The 26,756-nt window shown below is 42.1% G+C and overlaps 1 protein-coding gene across 5 annotated transcripts in view; it reads right to left on the bottom strand.

The window, feature by feature from the left end:
* The window catches only part of LOC125635341 (cilia- and flagella-associated protein 337), a 74,648-nt gene that overhangs the window by 14,128 nt on the left and 33,764 nt on the right, over positions 1-26,756 (bottom strand). For 4 of the 5 annotated variants that reach the window (XR_007356234.2, XM_048846928.2, XM_048846938.2 and 1 more), the window contains 13 exons: positions 24,963-25,008; positions 20,883-20,929; positions 19,185-19,302; positions 17,464-17,533; positions 11,131-11,374; positions 10,372-10,477; positions 5,410-5,561; positions 4,802-4,904; positions 2,903-3,009; positions 2,737-2,816; positions 2,590-2,644; positions 1,481-1,526; positions 450-509 (listed from right to left, as the gene is read on the bottom strand). Coding sequence is in view for 4 of the 5 variants with exons in the window: in XM_048846928.2 (XP_048702885.2) it covers positions 450-509; positions 1,481-1,526; positions 2,590-2,644; positions 2,737-2,816; positions 2,903-3,009; positions 4,802-4,904; positions 5,410-5,561; positions 10,372-10,477; positions 11,131-11,374; positions 17,464-17,533; positions 19,185-19,302; positions 20,883-20,929; positions 24,963-25,008 (1,234 nt within the window). In the remaining variant the exon portion in view is untranslated. The remainder of the gene's footprint in view (positions 1-449; positions 510-1,480; positions 1,527-2,589; positions 2,645-2,736; positions 2,817-2,902; positions 3,010-4,801; positions 4,905-5,409; positions 5,562-10,371; positions 10,478-11,130; positions 11,375-17,463; positions 17,534-19,184; positions 19,303-20,882; positions 20,930-24,962; positions 25,009-26,756) is intronic. The other variant, XM_075127766.1, reaches the window with a different exon arrangement.

Raw genomic sequence — 26,756 nt, 5'->3', positions numbered from 1 at the left:
AGCCCCACCATCCTCCTAGCCTCACAACCGTGATGTCAGTTTTTTACTCCTCTTTCCTTTTCACACTGAAGTGGCCATCTAATTCTGCTGGTTTTCATTCCAAAACTTCTGCAAAATCAGCTATTCTTCTCCATTCCCAACATAAAAAGCTCCTGTTCAGACCTCGATCATTTCATGCCTCAACTACTACTCTCCTTTTCCTCCGCCTTTCCAACCTGTATGACACTTACCTAGTTCCTCTCTAGTCTGCTCAAAACTCAGGTGTGAAAATAATCTATCTAGAATTATATGTTGGGAAGAATTCAAATAAATTGCTCTTTACTAAAGTCTAATTGTCTGTGTTCAATCCTATGTTCAATTATTTATCCAGCTTTGTGTCAAATCACATCTGACTTTTTTTTTTTTTAAAAGAAATTTATTTGTAATACAGAATCAAGATGGATTCTTACTATGTCATCATGCCAATAGGGCTGAGGTTTCTGAAAGTGATGAAGGTCGTCTGCAGAGTCCTGTTCCAAACAACATAGATAAAAGAGAAGAAGTTGGTGTATTTTCAGCATTTTCTCAGCCAACAGGGATTTGTTCTCCTACTAGGTATGTATGTACAGCTCAAAAGAAGTTGAACTCACATGTGCAAAGGCCAAATGGCTTTAAAACGCAAGTAATTCCCACTGATACAAAAGGGAGCAGATGAGGCCCTTCATATTGCTAGAAACAATAGGTAACAAACCAAAAGGTTTGAGAACAGCATGTTTCCGATGTCTATTTAAGTCAATTTTTTAATTAAAATCTGGCTAACTATTATAATAAACATGCATTGCTTATTAATAGCAGTATATGTAACAGCACTGCTTGCTAAAGGCTCTTTGATTTGGCCATGTGTTTGATGATGGGCAACTGGATGGCTCACTGATGACTGTCAAATGTAATTTTGCATTTACTTGCTCCTGCAGGTTGCCTAAGGTACTGAATTCAGAAAATAGACAAAATGTCCAGGCCATGATCCTGCAAAGATTTACATGTGTGCCCAACTTTATGTGCTGAGTGGCCATGTGGAATTAAATGGAACTAGTCTCAAGGTGAAATCCTGACCCCAGTGAAGTCAGCTGGTGTTTTGCCACTAAGTCAATGGGACTAGGACTTCACCCTCAGTGGAATAAGTTACCCACATTATTGTGTCTCTGCAGGATCATGTCCTTGAAATTTTGTTTGTTTACTGGGCATAGAACCTTAGGCAACCTACAGAGAGTGAGATCAAGTTTTACATCCCACCTTTAAATGGAGGAGGTTGAGTGTTGGACAACATTTTTAATCTTAGCCCAAAACAGAAATGGTTAATACATCAGTGACTGTAAACAGATTTTTTTCCCCTTTTTACTTTGAATGAGAAGCAATAAACACAAATTTTAAGTGTTTGTTTTAAAATAATAATAATTTTATATTTATACTAAGTCATTTTAGATATATATTTTTCACTTACAAAATACATGTTTATTCTTCTATCCCATCCAACAGCTATGATATACCTACGAGAAGATTTAATAAAGTGTTCAGTATTCTTCTGTTTGATTTTGTATACTAGTTATTTTTTTTAAAGAGAGATGTTTTTTAAATATTACTGTTTTAAACATCAAGGAAATGGGAAAGTTACAAACAACTTGCCAAAATTAATGAAATAATCCACTGAGAACTGCCTTCATGGAATGACAGCACCTATTAGGACAATATTGTGTTTTTCATTATGTTTCTACAGTGGCTAACACAACTGGGGTCCTGGCTTCCATATGCTACGGTAATACAAATGATAACATGGGAGCACTGTGTACTGAGTAGCGGAGCAACAGTATCTGTCTCAGAGAACTAGGGGTCTGTAAGCCAGTAAGCAGATACACTAGCCAGGGAAGGTAAAATAAAGCCAAAACTGCAGTTTGGGTCATACCCTTTTTTTCTGGGCTGGCTTTGTCATCACTAGAGGATTCAAAACAAGAGCAAAGTATCTCAAAACACTTGGTCCCAACCACCAGAGGCCTTTGAAGCTTTCAGCAAGCTGGGAAGAGACAGGACACAACCTTCGCCTTGAGCTGCCTTTCCTGGCTATCTTTGCTAGGCCTCCTGCCAGGTTCCCATGAAGGGACTTCTCTCAGGGTCTTAGGTCAACCCTTATCTTCTCCAGACTGAATCAGGGGCATTCCATTATGTAGTCTCCAGCATACAGTCACATACTGCTTAGTTCGCTGACCCCTTTCCTCATGGGCTTTGTCTGGTGACTACAACTCTCAGCAACCCCTGTGCCATGCCCCATCAACAGATGGCCAGGCTGCCCCCATACTTACAGGCCAGTGCTCCATTAAAGGCCCTATAGGCATTCATCAAATAATGTAACCTGCTTTGTATAGCTGTACAAGTCTATTTATTTGCACTATGTTTATTTTTTCAGAGGTTGCAGTTCTTTTTGTGGCACAGGTGTGACCAATGCTCCAGTAATCACTTTTTACAGAAAAGAGCTAGCACTTGCCGTATAAATTCCCACAATACATATCACTCCCTAGCCCTAGGACAAGCTTCACACCAAGCTGTGAAAGATCTGACCTGCTTCTGTTCACCTCCACGTAGGTGCAGTCACAGACTTCAGCACATTTGTCTTCTGTTGGGAAAAATAAACCAAACATTTATTCTTTTCAATAATTTAAATCACATTTTTCCAGTCTTTCAAATATTTTTAAACATGCTGTTTACCCCTTTTCAAAGTATTCAAACAATGTCCATTGTTGTAATTCCATATTTTCAAGCATCCATCTCTTCCTCCTGTAATTAACCTAAAATGGGATTAAAATTCAATATATTTCCCACATGTGCCAACAATTATATATATAGCTTTAAATAGACATAAAAAGAAACATACCTTCTTCCACTGACATCAAAGGTCAAACAGGTGATTGCAGCACCTCCATGAGCACCACTAAACTCAAATAAATGCTTTCCTGTTTCAAAATCCCACACTTTAACCACCTTTTAAAAGACAAGCAAACAAATAGTGATTGAAGGAGTCCGAAAAGTAGCAGGATTTTTCCATTTTACCCCCTTCAGTCCAGCCTTTCCCAACTGCTTTTTTTTTTTTTTTTTTAGCTGAATGGTGTCGCTGCAGGCAGCAGGAGAGCCTATTATTTGATCTCCTTTACTGAGATCTTCAGTATCTCAAAATGATCCTTGTAAGGTGCCTAGATACCAATGTGATGTCTGCCAAGTATCTACCTATCCTGGATTGGCACGGATGCATGAAGAAATTTATATAGCACTACTCAACGTGACTGCCTGGATTACCATCTCTTTAATCAGTATCCAGATTTACTCAGGACAAAATTAAGACGACCTAAGTCACGTCAATGTACAGCAAAGGCAGTAATTAAATCTCCTTTGCATGTCCACGCTAAGCTCCTTGTGTTGGCAGTGCATATCCTCACCAGGAGCACTTGCACTGATTAACTGTCCGTGTGGGGCAATGTAGAATGGCTTCTGGAAGGCAGCAACAGCCGATGTAAGCTACACTGATACTGTGTTGACCTAACTACATCGACCTAAGCACTTACGCCTCTCACGGGCTCAGTGTTTGAGAGAGAAAAAAGAAATACTGACTCTAGAAAGACGCATATTGGGGTGACCTAACTCCTAGTGTAGCTATTGCCTCTCAGTGAGGTGGATTAACTACTCTGATGGGAGAAGCTCTCCTGTTGGCATAGTAACATCTTCACTCAAGTGCTACAGTGGTGCAGCTGCAGCACTGTACGTGAAGACAAGCCCTAAGTAACATATGCCTCTTCTCAAAAATATGTGAAGTTCTTCTGAAGATGTCACTGTAGATGACATGACTTGATTTATTGCCTTTAAAATATTTTACAGATTGGCGATTAGCTACACTGGGTAGAGCTGCTTGAAACTTGGGCTTTCTGGTTCATGAGAAATTGCAACATTTTCAAACTTGATTAAATTCCAAATTTCCAGAATCCAGAATTTTTGACGTTTCCTGTGTACCAGAAATCCTGGAGAAGAAAGAAACCTGATTCTGACATCCTGCATTTCCAAAACAAAATATGCTCTCTGGGATGGCAGTTGCTGACTGCAACTGACATTGTGGTCAGTGTCACTGCTGTGATGAGTTTCACTACTGTTAACAGCAACAGTGAGATTGACAAGAATGCCAACTGCAGGCAGCAGCTGCCCAGACTTTGAGGTCTGTGGCTCCAGGGTAGCCCTAGCATGTGTCCCAGGACCCGAGGTCAGCTGGCTCCCCCACTTCTGTCCCAGGGCCTCTCAGGTCCCAGCTTTGCCCAGTGAGCCTAGAAGCCCTGTGATTTCTAACCTTCCTGTTGTGGAGCTCGGAACCTAGAATCTGAGTCCTGACTAGAGCGAGGTCTCCCAGGACTTCCAGATTCCTGGCTCTATGGCAGGGAGTCTGGAAGCCCTGGCATGACAGGGTGGCTCTAAAACTATGGATCCTGGAAGCCTGGAGTTTCTGGCCCTGGGCAGTCCACGTAGCATAGCCCTGCAGCAGCCCACAAGGCAAGCTGACAGGGAACCAGGCAGGTTGATTCACAGAAAGTTTGTCAAACCTGACTTGCTTTCATGAAACATTTGGGGTTTAAAGAACTAGCATTTTCTGACAGAGCTGTTTCACTGGAAAATCTCTGACCAGCTCTAGTGATGGGTGTGTTAAAAAGGCACAGATTACATACAATAGATTAGACAGGCACATGGAGTCGTGTCAGCAACTACATTGCCTTTATGTGGTATAGTTTTCACTTACAGATCCCTCTGAGCAGCTCACCACGTGCCTGAACTCTTTGTTGTATTTGCAGCACAGAACGGGCTCCTTATGAGACACGATCAAGTGGGGCTCTGGAGGAGGCCTGTCTCATGGAAAAACAAACCAAAGCAATGCACCATATATCAACCAGACTCTACAAGAATTGGAGAAAGTACAACAGCATTAAGCATTTCTATGCTATTTCCTCAGTACATCTTCCAAAAGGGGAAAAGCGATGCTGTGAATTTAATTTAAAGATACTGATAGCAGTGGGAAGAAAGAGGGAGGCCTTTGGTCTCCACACCCATCCCATTATTAGTCTGCCTGCATCTATTAGACCAAACTCTAGGGAATCTTAGCACAGGTGGGAATTATTTGCAGCTACCAGTCCCACTGCACCAGCAGCTGTTATAGTGAAAGCCTGAGGGTAGATAAGAAAGGAGGGGACAGGGATCTACGCTATCCTGTTCCCACAGAGGGCAAACTTCTCCAATTATATTTCATATGCTCTAGGTTTCCCACACGCACAAACCTCCCACCTGTTGAACTTTTGAACAACAGCTGAAGAGGCTCAAAACCCCTCAAACTCAAATGAGCTTGCCATGTACCTTAATCTTAGATGAAGAAGAGCAAGTGTATCCGCAGCAACACAAAGCAATCTGATGCCTGGGATGTAGTGGCAAGCAGTGAGCTCTCCCTTAATTCCACTGGTTTTTGAACAGGCTGTAAATAAACAGGTCTGGTCCACAGTATCCCAGATCTGCAGGAAAAGATGTTACACAAACAGAACAAAAATTAGTAGGGTTGTACTCGATTGTCAGACACTCGTCCTCATGCAATTCTAAAATTACACTGCTATGCTTCCCTTCCCACCCAGGTCAAGTATTTATGCATGGCACATACACTGGAAGGTTAGACCCTGACCAACAGTACCCCCAACACAACGCTGCTAGACCAGGGTCTCTGGGTATTTTAGAATCAGAGAAGGGAAGTAAGCAACAAATTACTTACCCTAAAAATGCTGTGTTACTTTTCCACAGAAGGGAACAGCTACCACAAGATAGATTATCCTGGGGTAGGTCTCTCCATCTCTCCTGTTGGAGCCGTTCCTCTTTGTATAAATACATACATACATACATACATACTCACAGGGCCAGAGAGATTGACTCTATAGACCAGAGGCAAGGGCACTCACCTGAGATGTAGGAGACTCAGGTTCAAGTCTCTGCTCCAGTGAATAATTAATTAGCTATACAAAGTGGAGCTGCTTCAAGAGGGGCGATTGAGAGAGACCAATGCCAGGATACCCCATAGCCTGGTGGTTATGTTATTCCCTTGGAATACGTAAAACCCAGGTTCAAGTCTATAATGTGAATCAGGTAGAGCAGGGACATGAACTCAGGTCACCTACCTCCTAGGTGAGTGCCCAAACCACAAGACTATTGGGTATTATATACAACACGCACATGCTAGTCTAAGAATCCCACTGGGCTTAGGCACAAACAAGGGCTCTAAGCAGCTAGTTAGCTCGATCATATTAAAGAAGTTCTGTATTAAAATCACAAATGAGTTTGATTCCCCAGAGTTTAAATTCCAGGGTATTACTAATTAAGAGGTCTCTTGGTTTTTGGTACTGTTTCTCTCCCCCTATGTGTGAAACTTGCAAGCTGCTAATTGTGTTAGTACATTCTAAGACAGAGTCTGTTCTCAAAGCAATTCACAGAGAGAGAGACTCAAAGCAATACTCTAACAACGGAAACAACACCCAGAGACTCCCCACCCTTTTGTTGTATTAACAATTGTGATTAAAATAGAGATAGAGGATGTATGTGAATGGATGCTTGGTGTAGATAATAACTGAATGATCAGGGAGGTGCCAGCCTAAGAATCCAGTGTCCATCGGCTGAAGAAGGCGTCAAGTGGAAATAACCAGAGGACCCCCCCGGAGGGCAGACTGGAATCCACCCAACAGCCTCAAGAATGGGAGAACCAAAGAACAAGGTAACATCTTGGAGCCGTCAGGAATGTGCTATCTGCTGATTGATTCAGCAACAGCATGATGAAGCAATTCCCATAGACTGGCATAGGAAGAAATTCCTATAAAAATAGACTCTAAAAAGTGAGAACTTTGGGGTCTGATTCTGCAAACCAACTTCCAGGAGCATCAGATGAGCATCTGACAAGGCCCTGCTCCCTCCTCATGTCCAGGCCACCTGGCCAGTGGCTTGGCATGAGCAACTCTAAGGCTGGTAACTATGATAACAACCTTGCAGAACCTGTGTGTGTGTGTGTGTGTGTTTGTATGAATGAATGTGTGAATAAATATGAGATTGAATGGAATGTTATAGCTATAACTAACTGCTTACTATGATTCTTTCTGTATTCACAATAAATGTGGTATTTTGCCTTTTTCCCTTTAATAAGATCCTGCTGGTTTTTATTTATTGGTACAACAGCTGTGGTGCAGCATCAGGACTCAGGCCCCTTTTTGTGCATACCCACTGGTCGAAACTTAGACAGCTAGTGGACTTTAGGCACCTGCAGGGTTAGGCAGCAGCTGAGTGGTGGTTTTGAAAATGTCAGTGGCACCTAAGTGTTGGATTTAGGCACCTAAGTAGCTTTATAGGTCTAATCCTGAGAGTCTTTCCACTGACTCTAGCCCATACTTGGTGAAAGTGCTCTGAGATGAAAGGTACTATATAACTATAGGCTACTGTTTGTGATTTTCCTTCATACCAAGTATGCGTAATTCATCCTTAGTATATACCCAGTGAAGTCAGGGAAATATACCAGAGATTAATTTAGCCCTATATCTAAATTAATCTTCGGTGTATGTTTACTGACTTCAGTGGATACACACTAAGGATGAATTTGGCACATATGGTATAATGGAAAATGATGAACAATAATTTACATTTATAAAACAAGTCAACCCCTGCATCGTGTTTTTACAAATTCTGAATAAAATTTTAAATTAGGGGCAATTAATAAGTTAATCAAACAGAAAAGGTGCTCACAATGGTTGTACACATACGTGGTTCAAATGAGGTACAAACTTGGAGAAAAACAGTGGAATCCTCTGGAAACACAAAAGACCCACACAAACACCAGAAGATGTCTGTGATTATAAAGTGTGGAGTAGAGTTCTAAAGACATGCCACTGGAGATTAAATAGGTAATTAAAAATAATAATATAATAGTGCTTGCTAATATAGCAGTCAGAAACATAAACTTAATATTGAAGTCATACACTGGAAGAAGTGCAAAAGCTAATATTATTACTATAGACAGAGTTGGTAGAACTGCCTATTATTAAGGTTGCTCAACCCTTTCCATTATAAGACCCTGTTTTCAGTGACTTATTTTAGCAAATTTTAACCACTTGAGCTGAAGTTTTCCATGCTGAGTGTCTGCATTAAGCTAAATACTTTTGGAAAATTTCAGCCAAAATGGTTCAGCAGTTTCTGAGAACAAGGGTAAGAAAAAATGTGCTTTACTCATGTTAAAAAAAATCTATCAAACTTGTCTTTGGAAATCTCTAGCTCCTCCATACTTTGGAGAAGGTATTCTTTAGATTTAGCAAGGGGCTGGGCTTTTGTGTCAGGGATGTGCTTTTTGCCATCCCTGTGAAAGTCTGCCAAATTTGGCAAAGTTATAAGCCTTCTTTTTAAAAAAAAGAAATCACAGTTCACACATGCTAAACAGAGATTAATTTTAGCAGCTAATCTCCCTGAAGATTCCACCCACCCTGGGCATGCTCTAGCCCAGGGCTAAGCAAGACTTTCCCTGCAACTGCAGCTCTTGGCTGCTGTGGGCCCTGCTGGGTCTGAGCACCTAGACTTAGAGCAGGGAGACCGTGACACCCTGCTGGGCCCAGGCAGCATGGAAGAGGAAGCTGCCTGATTCAAATACAGAGGGGACAAAAGATTAACCTATTGGGGCTTGGGAGAAGTAGAATGTGACAAGGAGCTGGGACGTATAAAAACTGGAACTGGAGAGATCCAGGAGTAGGGGACTGGCTTGTCAAGGAGACTGGGGATGAAATGTCGCTGGGGCCACGGGGAAGATGGTGGCAGGTAGTGCAGAGGAGTGAGAGTAGGACTTGCTAGGCAAGAAGACTGGGGGTGGGATGAGAAATCTGAGGAGTGGAGACTGGGACTGGCTATGCCAGGAGAATGGGACTTGGAAAGGGATGAGAAGCCTGGGGTATGGAACAGACAGGACTGGGACAGGGATAAATTGAAGGGAATGGGGCAGACGGGGTCACACTTCAGGGGAATGCACAGAAGAGTCTGTATCACTAGAGCACACTCCCCGTCAAAGCTTGAATGGAGCCCAAGATCCCTGAGTCGGTCACACACTGGGAAAGTGTCCCATTCTCCTGTAGTGCTTGTCTACACAGATGATGACAACCTACTACTGCTACCAGTTGTCCTGTTAGCTCAAATGGTAGAGGTCTGTGCGGTGGATCAAGTTCCACCCCTGCTGATGACCCATGCAAATGTCAGTATGATTTCATGTGACAGAGTTTCAGGTTTTTTTCAGTTAGCTTTTTGAAAACCTAAGAAATTACACACAAAAATCCACATTACAAGGTTGCAAAGTCAAGCACTCAAAAGTTAGGAAAATGCCAGAATTAATGAGGCCCTGGGTTGAACAAGAAGAAAGCAGAATATTTGATAGCTTCTCATTAAGTGAGCACTATCCATTCTGTGCACTGAATGAGACAAAAGAATTGTGGGAAAAATAGTATGTGTATTTAAACTAGTCTGCCTGTGCAGGAGAGCCCAAATTCAGGTTGCATGAGAAAACCTTAATTCCAGCATTTCCAACTTTCATCATATTATTTTAATGTATGGTGGTTGTTTTTTTGTGTAATACACGCATGTAATATATGCCTGGTTAGGGAGATTTCAGCAAAGGAAGAAACAGAAATACCTATCCTAGAGACAGGTTTCAGAGTAACAACCGTGTTAGTCTGTATTTGCAAAAAGAAAAGGAGTACTTGTGGCACCTTAGAGACTAACCAATTTATTGTTATTTCCCATCCGATGAAGTGAGCTGTAGCTCACGAAAGCTTATGCTCAAATAAATTGGTTAGTCTCTAAGGTGCCACAAGTACTCCTTTTCTATCCTAGAGAAAATACCATAGAAGCAAGATCCCTAAATTAAAAAACAAAACACAAAGTCACTTTCTAAAGTAGAACAACACTTTAAAAACTTGAGAGTACTAGATCCTTGTTAAAAGTTTTATCATAATTTGTGAAACATTTAGCAACAAATGCATTTAATACAACTGAACTGAAAACCTAAGAGACTATTGACTCATAGGAGTACTTGCTGGAATTGCTCTCTACATTGATCTGTCTAAGGGCCAGATCCAACTTCAATTTCAGTTGGAGTCTTTTCTATTGACTTCAGTGAGAATCAGATCAGGCCCTACATTTCTATACTGTACTATTATGTATGTGTTCATGTTTATTAGATTGAACATTATTTATATTTATTTCCACGAAAACAAAAAAGAGAACTGGGGTAGGATATCAGACACTTGCTATACACAATGAGACCTTAATAGTGTTGTCTGTGGATATGGAAAATATTTTCGCATCTTCTGCAGCTATGGAGAGGTAACAGACTGGCGCTGTGTGGCTTCTGAGCATGCCTGTTGGTCGGCTGAAATTTAATAAGAACAGTTCAATATTAAGCGGTTTCAAATTGATCGTTTTTTATAAAACAAAGTAAAAATAAATGGGCTGGAATCTGCTACTAGTTGTATGTTTGGTGGGAATTGTATTTTGGGTTTTCTCACCAAAAAAAAAAAAAAAACCCACACATAAACAGCAGTTTTCCAGTATCAGGCACTTGGAGTGATGTACATGAAACAATAGTATCTGCTTGCAGAGTTCAGCTTTTCATAAGATGTTAATGCGCCAAATGGATTCCTAGACCTCAATTATACAATGAGATCCATGTGGGCAGAGATCATCGCAGGACTGGGGTCTTAGGCACAAGCAAAATCTCAAATCAATCTTGGATAAAAAACAGAGGATAATCCATGAATTTTTATATTTATATAAAATATTTAAACTTATGGGAATGATTTTGCTGCATGCGTGTGTGCGTGCTGATATTATCAACAGTGCAGCAGAGCCATTCTGTAAACTCACGCATATTTCCAGGACATTTGTGATTGTCTCCTCAATGCACTTAGCTGATGCCTATTAACAGGGCAATTCACTAGACAGTAAGAATTACTCATCAGTAATGTGTAGTTACAAAGCCCTTCATAACAAAGTCTTTCAGTGAGTATTGTAACCATCTCTTACCCAGACATGTAAGGGTTCCACATCCGAATGATTCGATCCATTCCGCCTGTCACTATGAGGTTGTTTTTTTTACAGAATGCAAATGTTTTTACTCCTTTGTAGACTTGAAACACAGTCTGATCTCCCTCAGCTCTCTTTGGAGGGATTCTAGGTATCACCTGCCCTTTTCTTGCTTTTGAATCTTTCCCACGGTCCTTTATTTTTTTCATCTGCTGCTCAACATTAGTAGCGCCAACAGTACACCCTGAAAAAGAACATACTCACCGAAACAGCTGATAAATTTGAAAATATCCTAGACATCTTGGTTCCCACTACCTCCTGCAGATTAGGTACTAATAACTTTCATCCTCAGGAAATTTCTCCCAATAGTCATTTTATAAATTTTTATAATTTTCTTTCTTCATTGCATGCCATTAGTCCTATTTATTATAACCTTTTTATTATGGTAAAAAAATCCCTCCTCCCAATCCCACTGGGGTTTACTATTTTCAGAACCCTTTAGTTGACCATGTTTCCCATTAGTCAGCACTTAGCTATTTTGATCTTTCCTGATGAGAAAATCCTTCCAGCTTCACTTTCTGGAACTTCTTACAGTTTGTTAACATTGTTCTGGCAAAGAGAGGTTCAAAACTGAACACCATGTTGAACATGCTGCTCATCATTTCATCAAGGCACAGAGTCTGCACCAATGTCTACAACAGACATTTGCTGCTGCTGCTTCTAATTTCAGGCAAAATAAAACAAAGAAAAGTGCCAGGAAGGAGAGGCAGGAAACAAGATACAAAGAAGAAGCAAACAAGTCTCTGAAGCCTCATTTCTATATCACTATTGCTTTCCCAAGACTAATTCTGATGCTTAATCCCAGTATGAGGGGGAGTAAAAAAGCCCACATTAAGGGGCAAAGGATGCCACAAACAATGGCATTCAACTCCCCCCTCCACCTCCAAGATCTAAAACGAGGGGATCTGGAAAACGTACACACACAAAGCAAAAAGCTTTTAAATAAAAAGCTGGAAATTCAGAGTCCACCACAAAATGTTGCTGCTGAGAAGATTCTAACCTAGGGGGTTTCAGTGCTTCCAGAACAGATTAGTGATCTATTATTAATTCTCTCACACTAAACTAGGAACATTTTCCAGTTGTGAGCTACTCCTTAGAAAATAAGATCTTGATGGGATTTAAAAGAACTTTGTGTTTATGAATTATGGGAGCTGTTGTTGTCACTGTGTCAGTTTGACTTCAGATTGTGTGTGTCCACCATCTGGTGAAGTCAGACTGCTGGGGTATTTTTTGTCTGAAATTAACATTCATGAATATTGTTCTGTAGATGGGCCATTAACCATTCTGTACTTCATTTACCTCTTTGCAAACTGTGGGTAAGAATACTTGTCTGACTCACAGCAGTGTTGTTCATTAATACTTTACTATGCACTGAGGTCACTGGATGGAAGTGTTATTACATTACTATAAATTAGGTGGTCAAAAAAAGTATAACTGCGACTGAAATAAAGCTTCACCAAAACCAGCAAGAAACTGCTCTGAAATAACATAAGAACAGCCATACTGGGTCAGACCAAATGTCCATCTAGCCCAGTATCCTGTCTTCCAATAGCGGCCAATGGCAGGTGCCCCAGAGGGAATGAACAGAACAGGTAATCATCAAGCGATCCATCTCTTGTCACCCATTCCCTGCTTTTGGCAAACAGAGGCTAGGAACACCATCCCTGCCCATCCTGGCTAATAGCCATTGATAGGCCTATCCTCCTTGAATGTATCTAGTTCTTTTTTGAACTGTGTTATAGTCTTGGCCTTCACAACATCCTCTAGCAAAGAGTTCTACAGGTTGACTGTGCATTGAATCATAGAATACCAGGGACCTCAGGAGGTCATCTAGTCTAACCCCCTGCTCAAAGCAGGACCAATCCCCAATTTTTGCCCCAGATCCCTAAATGGCCCCCTCAAGGATCGAGCTCACAACCCTGGGTTTAGCAGGCCAATGCTCCAACCCCTGAGCTATCCCTCCCCCAATGCACTAAACCAATTCTAAATATTTGTCAACCTGTCCTCCAAGTCTCTTAGGAGTAAGTGTGAAAGGGATCTCAACAAGCAAAGAATGGAATAATTGAAATCTACATGGGCTAGGTAGATTAGGTAGGGGTTTTATAAGCTTGCTTAAGGGAGTAGTTTTAGTATGTTTTACTCATTTGGCTAGAGCAAATGAGACGCTTAAGAAACTGAAATAGATGTAAGGACTTTCATTTGATTTCATCATATGTGGAGTTCCAGGTAACAGTACTGGATATTTTAAGATGAAAAATTAAGGGAAGTATGGACCATGAATTAATTTGGACTATTTTCAGCACTATTTTCAGCTTTCTGTGATGCTTAAATAAAGGAGAAACTTGCTGTATCTTTGTGGTATATGAATACTGCTTTGTATATTGAAGTCATTTCATTCAGTTATTTGCACTGAATAAAAGAGCCTGCTCCTATATCCCCTGAAGTCAATGGGAGTACTGCTATTGACTTTTCTAGGAGTAGGAACAGATTGGAGGAACCTAACTCTGGTCCTAATTCTGCATGTGCTTACCTGCTTTGCTGAATCAGGGCTCTTGAGAGGTGAACACTCACATCTCCCATTGCCTACCCAATGAGATTTGTGGGTGCTCAGAACTGCCTACGCCTATGGGCCCAATGTGAAGAAATTAGATTATCTGAATTTTTAAGTGAACCAGGTACAAATCTTTTTCACATGCATTGGTTATTTAAGGACTGACTGAGGTGAGGCAACATAAATGGGGGAGGAAAAAACCCATAAGCCCCGAGACAAAGAAATATGACAATCATACTGTTGTCAGTTAGCACTTGGCTTGGACATCTTTTTATTAACTCATTCCATAACCATGAACATCTGTCGTTTGCTCTCAGGGTTCCCAGACATAGCTGAAAAATACAAAATGACTTCTGGGTCATCTATTTCTATGGCTATCATCCTGACTGATGGACAGTTTCCATCCTACACATTTGCAGTTCAGTGCCCTAAGAGGAACCACACACTCCCTCCCAAGACCAAGTCTATGATGTAAAGCATAACATGAACAAACAAGAACATAGTTCCAAGCTGGTTCCACTCCCCAAACCTGAAGAAACACCTCTCCAGCAGAGTTTGGAACTTCTTTGGTTGCCACAACTCAAATACCAAAACATCAAACAAAAGACACATTTTTATATTAATTGCTTTTACGTTGTGTAAAACAGCCTGCTTTTGTTTATTGGGCTAAATACATGAGTAATGGATATAATGGCCTGTGATATACAGCAGGTCAGACTAGATGATCTAATGGTCCCTTCTGGCTTCAAAAAAAAAATAATCAAATCTATGAATCTGCGGACTCTGCATCATAACAAGACTCTCCTGTATAACTTGTGTAAAATAAGATTGTTCTTCACAACCTGCATGATAATGGTAAACCAAGTGCCAGCTTTGGCCAAGGCCCTAAGAACCGACAAACTCATAGCTGAAAACCAAAACAGCTCAACAGTATATTAGTTTTGTTCAAAATAGGTATTAGTCTTATAAGAATGTATTTAGTGTTTAGACTCTATGAAATGCTTGTAAATTGCTGCACGCATTAATCTCACCTGTAATGCCTGTATACCATACTATAAGGAATTGTATAAGTTTTGCTTTTTAACTTTAAAAATGTTTGCTCTGAACTTGTGAGCCCAGGCACAGGAATGAGCCATTAAGAAACATGACAATACAAGGGATTGGTGAATGGCCCTATCAAACCTTGGAAATGCTATGTGCAAGGGAGCTTTTCGCATGGACTGGAAAGCCAAATGTAAAAGATAAAACAGGGCATAAGAAAATTTGTCCTCTCTGCTATTTGAGCACTCACAGGGCCAGAGACTCTAAAGTGAGGCAGAGATCCCCAGGAGTTAGCAGGGGGTCTGCCCTGAAAGACACTTTTGTAGCTAATTAGTTCATTTTATCATCCATTTATCCTTGTATTGTGTGATGTTATGGTCAATTTATATGCTATTTCATATAGAATTAATGTATGATAAACAGATTTAAATTGTAGGATTATAGAATTATAGGACTGATAAGTATGTAGGTGTGATAAGTGTGTAGTGGGTGTATAAGTAAAGCATGGCTGGAACACAAGGCCTACAGGCTGAGACCTGTAAGACTTTAGCTTAGCCACACTAGGACATAGGTTTAAGAATGCTGGACATGAATGAGTGACCTAGGAATAACTCTGTGCCCATAAAGTCACAGGATTACTGCCAAAGATGTGCCAAATAGTGATGTCACAGAAAAATGGATTGCAATAGACTGAAATGCATTGTCCAAGGCAGTAGACACCTGATTGTAACATCTTTAAATGTCTGTCTGGACCACAGGATACATGTCATGCATAGATGCTAACGAGAATAAGAGGAACTACAAAAAACCTGCGAAAAATCAAGCTCCCCAATATTCATGGGGTGTGGAAGTACAGATAAGGAAAAGAGGGTTGACACCTTCATGCATGTGCATAAAGTGTTAGGTGTGGTCAGAACTACAATATAAAAGAGAGTTCCCAGGGTTGGGTAAAAGTGGGAAGATCTAAGGGATGAGCCCACGGGAAACCCCTACAGGAACTATTCCTCAATCATCTATTGAGAGGTCCTTCGGACCTTAGAATATCTCTGAGGATGTGAGTATGACCACAGCCATAATTATTGCATAGGTTTATGTAGGATTTCTATGCATGGGTAATTGTAACTTTATTTATTGCTTTAATAAAACTTGTAGCACAGATAAGACGTTGTACTTGTGACTGTGTCTGTGGTCATTATCCTTGGACTCCATGTGTTTCTAGAGCCTCCAAATTTGAGAAAAGCATCAGAGGCAATTTCACTCTGTTGAGTTTGAAACTGTAGCAACCTGTGCCGAATGCATGGTGGTATAATACAGCATCACTCAATTCACTTTAAATAAAATAAAAAGGTTACACTTTGAATTGACATATTACCACATCTCTGTCATGTTTCAGAATCATAGATGATAACTCATTTGTGTGCATATGTTTGCTTGTTTTAACTTGTAAATATATTTTTCCTGTTTAAACTTGTATATAGTTTATTACAGGATTGGCTACAGGCCTTGGTGTAAGATCTAGGGTACCAACTGATCTGGCATAAGTGACTGGTTTCTCAGGACAGGAAGCAATCAGAATATTGTGTGATTTTTGGTATCATTTATCACTAAGTCCAGCTTGTCTGGGTGACACGATAGACTGGAGAGTCTGAGGGGACTGTCTGTGACTCCATGGTAAGACAGTTACAGTGATCCAGGAGTTCATGTTTGTTACTGGGTTGGTGAAATCTAATTATAGAACATACCACCAGTTTGGGGTGTCTGCCCTGCTTTTGACAGTCTGCCCTGAGGTAGGTACTCATGGCCGTGAGCCACTCCAGACAGTGTGACAGCCTGCACACAGAGGGTACAAATTATCTGTTGAGCAATGTTCTTGAACGAGCAATGATAAAAATATCAGAAGGACTAGAAAATATTTCAGAGAAATAGGAGATGGGTAGTAAACCTGTCCCAAGCAACTGGCTTTTATACAGTAGATAAAAGGAGGTTTTTACTCACTACATTAGTGTGTGTAAAACACCATGCAAACGCTAGTCTTATGGTATATCCACCTGGAACAGGAATGAAAGAGTTGGCAGTCTCAGGAGAAAGCCTGTTCTTGTAAGGTTTCCACTAATAGCCACATAATTGTGATGGAAACAAGAGAATAGATAGTTTGGACAAACATACTGGGCTTGATGCAGGCCCTTGTCAGAGGTACTGTAAATCCATGGGAGCAGGGATACAGCAGTGAAAGCGGCTTGTGACTTGCCTTCTGCCAGAAGGCCCATGGCCAGCTGGTTCATCTCCCAAACTGAGTGGGGCTGGTGAGGGAAAGGGATTGGGCCCAAGCCAGCTGGGACATGCACTGATTGGTGTGTCTCCTATGCAGCCCCAGATGGCATTTAAAAATTGCCCTTACTTCTGACTCAGCTGGCTCTGAGGACACAATATGCCCTTGTGGAAGGTCATTCTAGCCTCCTAATGATAGGATGTTTAGCTGAACTAAATCAGAAGACTGAAAAATCCTTTGAGATTCTCCCATTACCAATTACAATCTTACACACAGTGGCACTACTAGAAATAAAGCCAACTAGGTGACAGCAAAGTAAGATTGCAGACATGGAGATGGAACGGAGTGTAAATCAGAGAAACATTAAATTGAAAGAAATTCCTAGAGGCCTTAATAGGAGTAAAATGGTTACCTATTACTAAAGCTGTAGGTTCATGGTTGGAGGTAGAAATCACTGCTTTAATGGAATCATAGTAGTGCAGCTAAAAGGAACAGAACAAGAGATTACTGTTATATATGAATGATACACAATACAGATTAGAAGAGAATATAATCTGCTGGGATTATTTCATTTGTTTCTGTTCTTATAATGTTTTTCTTTCTGAAGGCAGGATGAATAATAAGAACATTTAAAGTTGTTTGCCTAAGGGTGGGTTGAGTGGGTGCATTACAGTGGCTCTTATTCCAGCACATTCCTGCTGTTTTTCTCACGTAAAAAGGGCAAAATGTGTGTACCTCACTCCTTTGTGTATCCAAAAGCATGACATACAGATTCTAAGTTCCATTTCAGGACTCTCTGCGGAAGTCAGAGGCTTCCCTACTTCTTCCCTGATGGACCAGAACATGGAAAACAATCTGCTACTTCATCTGAGCTACAGTCGGCTTGGTGGGGCCCCCACTGCTTGCAGAAAGCAGCAACAGCAGCATTAGAAAAGTAAAAAAAATACTCAGCTCCCATCATGTACCACGGCATGTAACCCCCAGACTGGTTATCGGCCTTCAAGAACGTAAAACACGACCCATAAAGCTGATTTTAGAACAAGTCTTGACCCTTCCTCCAAGGTCAAGGAGGGTCCTCCAGGATCTAGCCCAATGTGGTGCTGCTGCACAAGGGTTCAGGATTTGGGAACCTGATGTCTGAGCCACACTTATCCAATGACGAGCACACTGGGGCTGGGGGAAGAGGAAGCCATTACTCTAGATATGAAAGGGGTGTAAAGCTGTGCAGAGGTTACTCCAGTGCTAAGGCTGCAATAGTGACCCAGTTGCTTGGTCTGTGCAATGGGGCTAAAATTCTTTCTAGATATGACGGCATAGCTTTAAAAAAAAATGTATGGTGCTATAATAAATACATTTTCTCTCTAGTGCCCTGAGCAGATACAAAATTTGTATCCACATCCAGTTCACAATCTGCAAAGATGGTCCATGGATAAAAAGCGGATATCCACAGATTTGCAGGGCTCTATTTATCTCATCAGATCAGCTAGTGAGACAATGTATAAATATGCCACTAAGACTATATTTAACATTCCAAAACTCAGAATAGCTTCAGAGAGCTATCAAATACTTCCTTTTTATCCCCCAAAATGACACTGTTGAAAGGTCAAGAATGGGCAACAGTCAGTCCAGGGGCAGCGACAACTTCAAAGTTTGTACACCTTGCAGTCAGGGCTAGAAGAGATCGAGAGCATTTCTTTAGTTCCATGCCCACTCTCCTTTAGCTTCTGACTTTGGATCCTGGGGGTGCAATAATCCCAAACTCAGATCTCTCCTTATTCAGGCCCCAGCAAGGAGTTTATGCACTCGCCTAACTTTAAAAGCTAGCACTACTGAAGTCCAACTGAAAACTAAACAGGTGTTGAATTTGGGCTTCACAACTTTCAATCTGAATTTCATGCCTTATTCTCTATTGTCAAGCCCTAATTCTATCAAGTTTGACAGTTTGTGCCATTTTCCTGTTCTTCCTATCATACTGCTGACAGTGCTATTCTAATTGACAAATAAGAGTTTTTTTCTGTAGACTGACTAGATGCTGTGGCTGAAACCTTATTTACCTATTCCCATGACAATTTCATTTGTGGAAAACTTTCTATTTTATTTATTTTGGAGTGAGAAAGATTTTGGTTCTTTTACCTGTGTAACCCAGTCTCCATGCACTTTCCAACGAATGTAAGTCACATTTGGAGAAAGAACAGCATTCTCAATGCTAACACTAGGCAGGTTTTCAGCTTTTGGCAGTTTCTTCCACGTTCTGAAAAATCCAGGGACAAAGAAGAGAAGAGAGACAGCAGCCATCATCCTTAAGTGCTAGGAAGCAAATATTTCCTCACACTCCTAAAATCTGGACTATTTCTCTGGCATTAAACTCCCAACCCAAGGTTGTTATTTTAAAAGATTGTAGCTATTTATCTTGCCTTTTGGGATACTGAAAAGTTGCCCCAGCAATTTCTGATTGTAGGCTGCTCCAGCAGACACCCTGCTGAGGAAAGAAGAGTAGCTGCTGGAGAAGCCAGCAAGGGATCTGCCTGGGTCTATGTGACAGGGCAACGACTCACCGCTGTGGCGCCTCCTGCTGGTTGTCCAGGGAATTAGCTCTTTTCAGCCAGGAGTGCCCTCTGCCAGTCAGTGTCTTGCCTGCAACTGGCCCCATGCCCCTCCCAGACCTTGGTGCCTTTCTAGATAAGGGTTCTGCCCCCTGGCAATACCCCCTCAGTCTGGGTCTCCCCTCCCAGGGAACCCCCAATCCCTCCCTTGCCTCAGTGGCTACTCTCAGTCATCGTCTAGCCCCCACTCCCTGGGGCAGACTGCAGTCTGTACCACTCATCATTGGCAAGGGGGGGAATCAGACCAGCTGCTGCTGTTTAGGTCTGGGCTGCTCCTCTGCAGCTTTACTACTCTTTTGTGGGCCTTTACCTCGGCTTGCAGCTCCGCTAGGCTGGAGCTCCCCAGCTCCCTCTGCCCTTCCCCAGCACTGCTCTGCCTTAGGTACCCTCTTCAGCTTCCCAAGCAGCCAGGTCCCTCTCTCTCCATGTAGCTAGAGAAAGTGGCTGTCTCTGCTCCTGGCTAACAGCCCTCTTATAGGGCCAGCTGTGGCCTGACTGGGGCGTGGCCCCACCTGTGGCTACTTCCGCCAATCAGCGTAGCTTTCCTCCGGCTACAGCCGTCTCTTAGGCTGTTTTAAGCCCTTCGAGGCATGGCGGGGTGACCATCCCGCCACAGTCTATATTAGCAAGGATCCAGGGAGGCCTGGCGGATTGGGGAGGGCAGACCACTTGCTGGGAGTCACTAGTGGGCAGGGGTCTTACTGGGGGAGGGAAAAAGGCAGCCATACTCTTCCAAGCCCTGCCCATGTGACTTGCCAAAATGAAACACTGCTTGGAGTAGATCTTGTGGCTTTCTGAGCTCCTCCTTAGTATGGCTTGAATGTGCCCATGGGCTCTACTGGGCTCCTGGGTCCTGGCTCCCTTATGACTCTGGGCAAAAAATAATTAGTGCCATCTCCTAAATGCCACCCACTTATGGCAGCAAAATGAGATGTCACTCACAGTAAATTGTGCAGTCTGTGACTCTTCCTCTCCTCCATGAGGAATTAAATAGTTCATCCTCATCACTGGGTATCTGAGTTAAATGTCAACAAAGTTAACACTGCATGATTTGGAAGAGTGGCTGGATGGCACTCAGAGTGCCCTGATCCTTGCCTGGGGCCAGAGTCAGGGAGAGGCACCCTGCCCTAGCACCGGGCAACCTACTCAACAGGGCGCGCAGAAACCTCTGACTGGGGGGGAAGTTCTGTCAGTTTTTAAAATTACATCTACAATGTAAAGTCCTTACCGTAGGAGCTCCCCCACAGAAGACAAAAGCAAGATATTCACACACCCCTGAAAAGAGAAAAAAAAAGTTGTTATAAAAATCTAAACGGATAGGGCCAAATCCTGTAGTTCTTATTCAGTCCCTGAAGTAAGTGGGAGGAGATTTACCAGAATAAGAATTTCTGGACTATATTTAGCAGATGGATAATTAATGTTGTATAGACAAGGTGGGTGAGGTAATATCCTTTATTGGACCAACTTTTGTTTGAGAGACACAAGCTTCCAGGATCCCTGGGTCCTATCACAACATGTGGTATACCTCATCCCATGCACCAACAGCAACTATATGGACACAGGCGCCGACTTTCCAATGTGCCGGGGGGGTGCTCGACCCCCAGCTCTGCCCGAGACTCCTCCCCCACTCCACCCCACCTGCCTCTTCCCATCCCGTTCCGCCCCCTCCCCCAAGCACGCCGCATCCTCGCTCCTTCCCCCTCCCGCCCAGAGCCTCCCGCATGCCGCGAAACAGCTGATTGCAGTGGGCGGGAGGCGCGGGGAAGGAGGGGGATGTGTTGATTGGTGGGGCCTTCTGGCAAGCAGGATGCACTAGGGGGAGGGGGAGGTTCTGATATGGGGGCTTCAGCCACAAGGGGGTGCCATACTTTATCTGAGCTGGTCACAGCTAGAGCCAGGAAGTGCTTTAAAGGATCTTACAGTGAACACCTCTGGTATATCTCTCTGGGAAGGAAGCTCTGTAGTCAGTCTGTATCTGGTACAGAAGCCTGACCTACAAGTAGCAGTCCTGCAACCTACTGTATAAAAGGTGTACCTTACACACCCCATCCATTGGATAATCAGGGAGACTGGCCAGGAGACACTTCTAGGACAGGTCCCTGATTACCCAAAGATCTAAGGGATGCCCCGTGAGTTCATGGCTTATATTTAAGCCCCTTTGTTTTCAGATTAAACCAATTTTTACCAAAAAAAATCCCAGGTTTTACAGAAAGTATTATTCGTTTTTTCTGATTTTCTCTACTTTTGTATCATTCAAATATATAAAAAATAACTTGTTTTATTAGGAAAATACAATACATTGCATGAGATATATGTATTACGATAATACCTTAGTCTGTTAATACATGAATACAAAAGCTGCCTGTTGAAGTAAGGCTACGTATTAGTGTAGAAGATAAAACAATAAAGAAAACAGGCACGCATGCAAGCTCTGAAGTGCATGCAAATTTGAACATACTGATGAATCTCACGCCCATCATGTACACATTTCAAACTATTCGCAGATAACGGTTTAAAGATCTGACACACTAAAATGGAAAGAAAACGAAAATCTGTATCAGAATATGTTTCAGAACACAGGTTTCACAGTAACAGCCGTGTTAGTCTGTATTTGCAAAAAGAAAAGGAGTACTTGTGGCACCTTAGAGACTAACCAATTTATTTGAGCATAAGCTTTCGTGAGCTACAGCTCACTTCTTCGGATGCATACTGTGGAAAGTGTAGAAGATCTTTTTATACACACAAAGCATGAAAAAATACCTCCCTCCACCCCACTCTCCTGCTGGTAATAGCTTATCTAAAGTGATCACTCTCCTTACAATGTGTATGATAATCAAGGTGGGCCATTTCCAGCACAAATCCAGGGTTTAACAAGAACATCTGAGGAGGCGGCAGGGGGTAGGAAAAAACAAGGGGAAATAGGTTACCTTGCATAATGACTTAGTCACTCCCAGTCTCTATTCAAGCCTAAGTTAATTGTATCCAATTTGCAAATGAATTCCAATTCAACAGTCTCTCGCTGGAGTCTGGTTTTGAAGTTTTTTTGTTGTAATATCGCAACTTTCATGTCTGTAATCGCGTGACCAGAGAGATTGAAGTGTTCTCCAACTGGTTTATGAATGTTATAATTCTTGACATCTGATTTGTGTCCATTTATTCTTTTACGTAGAGACTATCCAGTTTGACCAATGTACATGGCAGAGGGGCATTGCTGGCACATGATGGCATATATCACATTGGTGGATGTGCAGGTGAACGAGCCTCTGACAGTGTGGCTGATGTTATTAGGCCCTGTGATGGTGTCCCCTGAATAGATATGTGGGCACAGCTGGCAACGGGCTTTGTTGCAAGGATAGGTTCCTGGGTTAGTGGTTCTGTTGTGTGGTATGTGGTTGCTGGTGAGTATTTGCTTCAGGTTGGGGGGCTGTCTGTAGGCAAGGACTGGCCTGTCTCCCAAGATTTGTGAGAGTGTTAGGTCATCCTTCAGGATAGGTTGTAGATCCTTGATAATGCGTTGGAAGGGTTTTAGTTGGGGGCTGAAGGTGACGGCTAGTGGCGTTCTGTTATTTTCTTTGTTAGGCCTGTCCTGTAGTAGGTGACTTCTGGGAACTCTTCTGGCTCTATCAATCTGTTTCTTCACTTCCGCAGGTGGGTATTGTAGTTGTAAGAATGCTTGATAGAGATCTTGTAGGTGTTTGTCTCTGTCTGAGGGGTTGGAGCAAATGCGATTGTATCGCAGAGCTTGGCTGTAGACAATGGATCATGTGGTGTGGTCAGGATGAAAGCTGGAGGCATGTAGGTAGGAATAGCGGTCAGTAGGTTTCCGGTATAGGGTGGTGTTTATGTGACCATCGTTTATTAGCACTGTAGTGTCCAGGAAGTGGATCTCTTCTGTGGACTGGACCAGGCTGAGGTTGATGGTGGGATGGAAATTGTTGAAATCATGGTGGAATTCCTCAAGGGCTTCTTTTCCATGAGTCCAGATGATGAAGATGTCATCAATATAGCGCAAGTAGAGTAGGGGCGTTAGGGGACAAGAGCTGAGGAAGCGTAGTTCTAAGTCAGCCATAAAAATGTTGGCATACTGTGGGGCCATGCGGGTACCCATAGCAATGCCGCTGATTTGAAGGTATACATTGTCCCCAAATGTAAAATAGTTATGCGTAAGGACAAAGTCACAAAGTTCAGCCACCAGGTTAGCCGTGACATTATTGGGGATAGTGTTCTTGATGGCTTGTAGTCCATCTGTGTGTGGAATGTGGGTGTAGAGGGTTTCTACATCCATAGCCCCATCATCTCAGGCATTGGCACCCTGACAGCAGGACTGTCTGGCTATGTAGACTGCCTTCTCAGGCCCTACGCTACCAGCACTCCCAGCTACCTTTGAGACACCACTGACTTCCTGAGGAAACTACAATCTATCGGTGATCTTCCTGATAACACCATCCTGGCCACTATGGATGTAGAAGCCCTCTACACCAACATTCCACACAAAGACGGACTTGTTTTTTCCCCTTGTTTTTTCCTACCCCCCGCCGCCTCCTCAGATGTTCTTGTTAAACCCTGGATTTGTGCTGGAAATGGCCCACCTTGATTATCATACACATTGTAAGGAGAGTGCTCACTTTAGATAAGCTATTACCAGCAGGAGAGTGTGGTGGGGGGAGGTATTTTTTCATGCTTTGTGTGTATAAAAAGATCTTCTACACTTTCCACAGTATGCATCCGATGAAGTGAGCTGTAGCTCACGAAAGCTTATGCTCAAATAAATTGGTTAGTCTCTAAGGTGCCACAAGTACTCCTTTTCTTTTTTCAGAACACAGGAAGTAGTTGAAAGTTTTAAAAAAACAAAAACAGGAGAAAAGGATGAAGTTGAGTGTATGCACTGCAAATGGTGTGGCCCAATTATTAAATTTAAATATTTATAGGCTAATGGGTCTAAGTCTACAACGTAAACTGTTTATTCAAATGAAAAGTTTTATTTGGGGATTAGAGATATATTGTTTTCTTAAAGTCAAAGGTGGCATTGTATTTAAGTTCTGTTTTAGTTCCGCAGCAAGCCACATTGAATTCCGTTCATCAAAGCATTAATTTACTGAATACTTTTCCCCCTGTCCTTCCATCCACCAAAATAAACCCCAATATTTATCCAGAAAAATTATTAATAGTTTTTTCCACCAATTTTCACCTGTTTTTGTTGTAGTAATAAACACTGATAATTCCCTGGAAAAATTAAATAAATGACGGGCCCTACTTATATCAACCACTGTTTTGTTGTTGTTTTAAAAAACACACCAAAAAAATCTACCTGGTCATCACCATACAGAATCATGCACTCATCAGGATCAGTGCAACTAAAAAAAGATGGAAAAAAGGATAAGTGCAATCTAGTCAAAACACTTCAGTTTAAAAGAAATAAAAGTCGGACTGAGTGAAACATACATTAGACAAAACAAATGCCATGTTCACAGCCAGTGGTGGATTAGCCACTGGACCAACGGGGCCCAGGTGCCCCAGCCAACTGGGGGGACCCCAGAAAAGTGGGCACCCCAACCTGCTCTGCCTGCCTAGCACTCCTCCCCACCTTGTTCTGGCCCAGGGCCCCACAAACCTCTAATCCGCCGCTGTTCACAGGTGTAGCATTCTGTGAAGACTAAATTCAGGCCTGGTATAAGGATAAATGTTCTCCTTAACTCAATGGGAGGTCTATCTACTTACACCAGGGACAAATTTGGTCCCCACCAGTGTTGTGGATGGTGCAAACTGCAAGTAAATGTTAATGGAGAGAGAGGGCTGCTTTATCTTACATATTGCTGATAACAGGTTGGAATATGACGACATTCACGCAGCCTATCCTGTTAAGTGTGAAACCACAACGAACATCATCAAACCAGCGAGCAATATGCATGCGACAGAGATTCCTGATAACCCAATGGCCTAGGATACCTAAAAATCACATAAAGCTCTGGGATGAAGACAATGATCAATAATTCTGCTCCTCAGGCATAATGGAATTTTCTGTCACAAAGGTGAAGCTCGTCTGTGCAGGAGACAAGAACTTATTAGAGGCTGATCCAACACTGCATAATGAATTCCCCTAGGAACTGAGGGCCACCACAAACCTCACTACCTTCTGCTCCAAGTGAAAGGTACACATCTTTGGCTTCTTTTCTCTGCCATGAACACACAGAGAGAGAACAAACCACACATGACAGATGTTAGTTGTGTTGTTTATGCACTACCAGAAGGCACTCGGATACTACAGTGATGAGAGAGATAGAGGTAGTGATGAAGGAGAACACAAATAGAATACTTCTCTATGTTACCCCTGTTTTTGCACATCCACAGAATGACAAATTGGTGAAAATTACTTCACTACTTTGACACAAAGTGTAAGCCACTCCCTCATTCATGTCCCTGCTCAATTTGGCCTTGACATATTCAGGGACCCATTTACTCCATGTTGCATTTGGCACCAGGAATGTAATGCAGAATTTAATGTCATAAATGCAGAGTTTAATGCCATAAACTAGAACACAGACTGTGCACAGGGAGATTTTTTTTAAGTGAAGAAAAACAGTGGCTCAACATGTCCAGTTCTGTTCAATATCTTCATCAATGATTTAGAAAATCACACAGAGAGTACACTTACGAGGTCTGTGGTTGATATCAAGCTTGGAGGAGTTGCAAATACTTTGGGGGATAGGATTAAAATTCAAAATGATCTGGACAAACTAGAGAAATGGTCTGAAGTAAGTAGGATGAAATTCAATAAGGACAAATGCAAAGTATTCTACTTAGGAAGGAACAATCAGTTGCACATATACAAAATGGGAAATGACTGCCAAGGAAGGAACACTGCAGAAAGGGATCTGGGAGTCACAGTGGATCACAAGCTAAATGAGAGTCAAGAGTCAACACTACTGCAAAAAAAAAAAAAAAAAAGCAAACATCATTCTGGGATGTATTAGCAGGAGGATTGTATGCAAAACATGAGAAGTAATTCTTCCGTTCTACTCCACGCTGATTAGGCCTCAACTGGAGTACTGTGCCCAGTTCTGGGTGCCACATTTCAGGAAAGATGTGGACAAATTGGAGAAAG

Source organism: Caretta caretta, chromosome 1, assembly GCF_965140235.1.
Source record: "Caretta caretta isolate rCarCar2 chromosome 1, rCarCar1.hap1, whole genome shotgun sequence".
Classification (NCBI taxonomy): Eukaryota; Metazoa; Chordata; order Testudines; family Cheloniidae; genus Caretta; species Caretta caretta.
Note: the sequence above shows the minus strand (reverse complement) of the source record. Positions and strands in the feature narration are given on the sequence as shown.